General features: G+C 40.3%; 1 protein-coding gene across 1 annotated transcript; it reads right to left on the reverse strand.

Moving 5' to 3' along the window:
* Positions 1 to 289: 289 nt before the first annotated feature.
* LOC130139522 (receptor-like protein 7) lies at positions 290 to 3,445 on the reverse strand. Its single transcript, XM_056316685.1, has one exon. It carries the CDS (start codon positions 3,443 to 3,445, stop codon positions 290 to 292), a length of 3,156 nt encoding a protein of 1,051 aa, XP_056172660.1.
* Between the last annotated feature and the right edge of the window lie 1,631 nt (positions 3,446 to 5,076).

Below are 5,076 nucleotides of genomic sequence, written 5' to 3' on the forward strand. Positions count from 1 at the left end.
AGAATAGGGTAGAGTTAGAGAAGTTGATTCAAAAAAAGAAACGAAATGAAGAATCCAATTTTGCACAAGCAAATTTGAAGGATCCAATTGAAGGTTTAGGCCACGTACCTACCTTTGAATGGTCATTTCTACGCGAGACACGGACCTACATTTTTTCCCAATGGGTAAGCAAGAGTTATATTGATCGGTAAATAGAACTGCCATTTAGATGGTGATGAAGAATTATGAAGATAAGAAAGAACGAAAATACTCTTTTTCAAGTTTAGTAATTGAACCTCAGTGGAAATCTTCATGGACGTGAGTGTCTGAACAACACTTTATCCCATAATCGATAATAAGCAAACCTCCATGATCTTATAAACACTATGGGACCACAAAATATCCAGAAGCCAACAACAAATCCAAACGGTATGCCCATGTAAAACCACTTCCTCTTGATATCATCATTGTCGCCATCATCATCTGTGTTGCTTTGAGTTGAAACATTACCCGCTTCTTCTGTCCCATTCGTTGTAGTTGAGCAACTTTTGTTGAGCTGAAGCCCGCACAATCCAAGGTTTCCTTCGAAGGAACTTTTGGAAAACGTGAGAAACTGTCCCCTTGTCAGGATGCTTCCCACAAGTTGATTGTTTGAGAGGTTCAAGAACGAAAGGAAATCAAGATTCTCAAGTTGAGCCGGTATGTTTGCATTGAGGTAGTTCCATGACAGGTCCAGCGACTCCAGCTGATCCATATTCCCTAAAACAGGAGGAATTGAACCCGAGATGGCATTATGCGATAGGTTGAAGAAATAAAGTGCTTTGAGATCTCCAAGCGTGTCTGGTATTGGACCCTCCAATCTATTGCCTGAGAAGTCGATCGATGTGAAAATAGTCAGAATCTTGACCAGTTCTACCTTCAAACCTTTGAAGGTTACACTCACTGTATCTTCATAATAGATCCCACCACTTTGGGGTAACACATATTGTAGGTGATTGAAGTCAACTTTGGCCTTCATAGCCTCCCAAGATGCGAGGAGACTTGCGGGCAGCGTGCCACTGAAATTGTTGGAAGATAGGTCAATGATTTGCAGCATTTGCCAGGTGCAGGGACTATGCGTACATCCAATTTCCCCGTGCAATTTGTTGGATCCTAAAACAAGGACACGGAGACTTGACATAGCATTGAAATGACATGGAAATGTCCCTTCTATTTGATTGTCCCCGATGTTCACAATCTCCAACGTCGTGCAATTTGCCAACGACAACGGAATTTGGCCCTGTAGGAAATTCTCACTAATATCCAATGTTTTCAGACCGCATGTTGTTGGGATGTTTAGCGGAATATTGCCACTCAACTGGTTATTTCTCAAATTCAATATCGTGCGGGACGCCATCATTAAACAATCAGGAATAGTTCCGTTTAGATGGTTATGCGATAAGTCAAGCACTTCAAGAAAAAGAGCTTTGCAAATTGACTTCGGTATGGACCCATGGAAATTATTCTTCGAAAGGGAGAAGAAGCGTGTGTTTGATAGGTAGTCATCAATGTTATCCATAATAACAGAAGTTATGTTGTTACTTGAGAAATCCAAGAAGAAAGCGAATGATGGCAAGGGTAGCATATTCCCTCGGAGCATGTTTGAATGGAGGTCAACGAAATCCAGACGTAATGTAAGATTGCCCAGAGGTGTTTCCAAATCTTCAAAGAAATTAGAGGAAAGATTGAGATACAAAAGTTCTTCTGGCGTCCATATCCATTGTGGTATTTTCCCTCGAATATAATTGTGGGACAGATCTAGGTATTCCAATTTGGACCTGTTAGCCAAGAACTGAGGCAATGTCGTCAACTGGCAGGAAGCCAAATTTAAGTTTACAAGGTCAGGGAATGAAGAGGGCTGGGAAGCCGTATTTGTGGCATCAATGGAAAAACGATTGTAGGAAAGATCCAAATAAGATAGATTTCTCAGCTGCTGAACCAAATTAATGTGGAATGAGCCACTAAAATTATTGGAAGAAAGTGAGAGGTCATTGAGCCCTCGGAGTTCCCATATAGACGCCGGTAGTTCTCCTCCTATATTGTTGTTGCTCAAATCAAGTGATTCCAGCATTTGCGATGGAGCATTAAAAAATCCCTTCAATTGACCAGAAAATCGGTTCTTGAAAAGTTGAAGCTCCTGAATAGATGGATGTGTAAACAGAGATGAAGGAATATTTCCTTCAAGTAAATTGAGTCTCAGGTCGAGACTAAGAAGACTCGAGAGGGATTCCCATTGTGTTGAATCAATTGGACCAGTTAGACTGTTGCCGGACAAAATGATATATGTCAGATTCTTGGACTTGCTGAGTGATGGAATTGAACCAGTAAAATTGTTGAATGACAAGTCCAAAAAAGACAGTCGCGAGAGATTGGTGAAAGAGCTTGGGATATTTCCATCAAAGCTACAACCCCTCAATTCTATTCTGGACAGATTCCTGAGATTACCAATTGAATCTGGGAGCCTCCCGGAAATATTCGAGTAACTTAGAGCCATTGTCTGAAGAGAACTATTCTCCGGAAATATTGGCAAAGAACCCCAAAGGAGTTCGTTGGCTGATACGTCAAGGGTTTGAAGTGTTTGTACCTGGAAGATTTCAGGAGGAAATTTCCCCTGTAGGCCACAATAACTCAAGCTTAGAGTTTTCAAGTTGGAGAAATTCGCTAAGAAACTGGGAACTGTGGTGTTCAAGTGGTTGCCAACGAGTTGAATGACCGACATATTAGCCAGACTCATAAGAGAAGCGCCGATAGGACCGGATAGAGAACAGCAAGACATGCTCAACACCTCAAGTTTTGGCACTGAAGAAGACAAAGTGTCGCACCACTCACTTCCCTCGGTAGACACATTGACCCCATCAAGGTACAGCTCTCTCAGCTCCCCCAAATCCCCAATCAGCGACCTCAAAGAGGGCTTCTCAAGGAACAGCATAGCCGGTCCAGAGTAATAAGGACCAGAGAGATCAAGAGTACGTAGCTTCGTCAGGCGCGATAGCTCCGCCGGAATCTGCCCGCCAAATCCGGCATTGGACAAGTTGAGATGTACCAAGCAGTTGAGATTCGCGAGGCCGAACGGGATCGCTAAGGAGTTGAAATCGTTGAACGCCAAGTTCAGGCTTCGAAGGAACTCGAGCCTAAAGAGGCTCGACGAACGGCCGATTCCACCAGAGATTGACTCTTCGCTCAAATCGAGTCCCACGACAAGCCCGTCCTTGCACGTCACGCCGCTCCATGAATCAGTGCTTCGGTCCCACCGTACTAGCTTGGACGATGCGGAGGTGTTGAAGACAAGGCTGTCTCTCAGCTCGAGCAAGAGTGATCTCTGGTCGATGCCGAGACACTGGGCTGAAGCTGAAGACGTAGCAACGTCGGAGAAGGTGGAGATGGTGGATATCGCAAGAAGAAGCCATGAGATGATCGAACCATTCATCGGAAGAGGTTGAGGAAGAGAGCGGGAAGAGGGAACAGGGAAGAGAGACTCAACCGAAACAAAGTCGAACACTTTGGGAATGGAGGAGTCTTCTAAGGAAAGTGCAAAGCCTGTGTTGTGTTGATATTCGGGATGTCATCATTAGTCACCAAAGTTTGACTTATTTCACTTTCGACAATACAAGCACAAATATTCTTTGTTTAACATACTTTCTCAATCGAAACAAAGGGCCATATTTTATTTTCAATGAGAAAAGGGAAAATAAAATAAATCTACCTAAAATGTTGAGATTAGGACTTGGGATCCCTTTGAAATATTTTTGGCTTATCTTATTTGAACATCATAAAACAAATGATATTATGTGATCGATTTTGTTTTTGTACATCACATTAACATGTAGCGATCCATTAAAAGTAAATAATGGATATATATGTCATAGCATTTGATCATAACACCAAAATACATATATTATATACTATTTCTTTTATTAAATAAGTAGATTCAAGAAAAGAAATAAAACGATTTACTTATATTTGGATTTAATTGTAAATATTCTAAAGGATTAATACCTTAAATTGGTACGCTTGTGACAAATTTACACCAAACTAATTTTTTGATCACGAAAAATCCTAAACTGATACACCCATGACAAATTTACTCAAAACTAATTTTTTAATCATAAAAAACCCTAAACTGGTATACCTGTGGTGAATTTATCCTCCGTTAAATTAGATTAATACCAAGAAAAATCACAAATTGATAAACATATGACAAATAGAGGGGTAAAATCCCAAATCGGTACATCTGTCAATTACCACGTGTCATCCAACTGAGCAATTTAACGGTAAAATTTAACAGAAACTAATGAAGGGTAAATTTATCACAGATGTATCAGTTTGGGGTTTTTCGCGATATTAACCTTATTCTATAGTACTATCAAAAAGCAAAAATGTATAAACTATAGAATCAGAAAATACAATGTATTAATCATGACAAATGAAATAGAAAAATACAGTAATATGTTCAAAAATAGAATGAATAACCAAATAAGCAAAAACTAATAATAAATTTCTCTTATATTAAACTGAAAGGAAAAAATAAGAAGAAAAAAAAAGGAAAAAGGCATATGTAAAACGAGGAAAAATGGGCGATGTCTTTACTTCGAGTGGTATAAAGGAAAATAAAAAGAGGGAAAAATCCGAAAAGATTTAAAAATATTAAACGAAAGAAGAGAAAAAGCGAACTGCAGGCACATGGAATTGATCCATCGTGCACGCTGAGAAAAGTACCATGGCCCCCCTCCACCGGGCTATTACCATTCGGCGCGTGGAATTGATCCATCGTGCACGCTGGGATTGTACCATGGTCCACCTCCACTGGGCTATTTAATTGAATAGTAAGTGTGTGTGTTAGTTGGCTGAAGGAACAATCGACGTACGACGCACGGCAAAGGCTGATAGTCGCCCCGGGTTTTCTCTTTTGGTATTGCACATTGATATATTTAAAGGTTTTCTTCCTTCCTTTTTTTCTTTGTTTCTTTGTGAGTTTTGCTATGCTAAGAGTGGTCTGAGAGAGATTCTTTGGGCTTTTGCTGTTTTTTTTTTCTTACTGTGCAGTCAAGTGCCGGGTTA

The sequence above is a fragment of the Syzygium oleosum genome, unplaced genomic scaffold (assembly GCF_021117445.2).
Source record: "Syzygium oleosum isolate NSW1041296 unplaced genomic scaffold, Sole_v2.1 Sole_v2.12, whole genome shotgun sequence".
Classification (NCBI taxonomy): Eukaryota; Viridiplantae; Streptophyta; class Magnoliopsida; order Myrtales; family Myrtaceae; genus Syzygium; species Syzygium oleosum.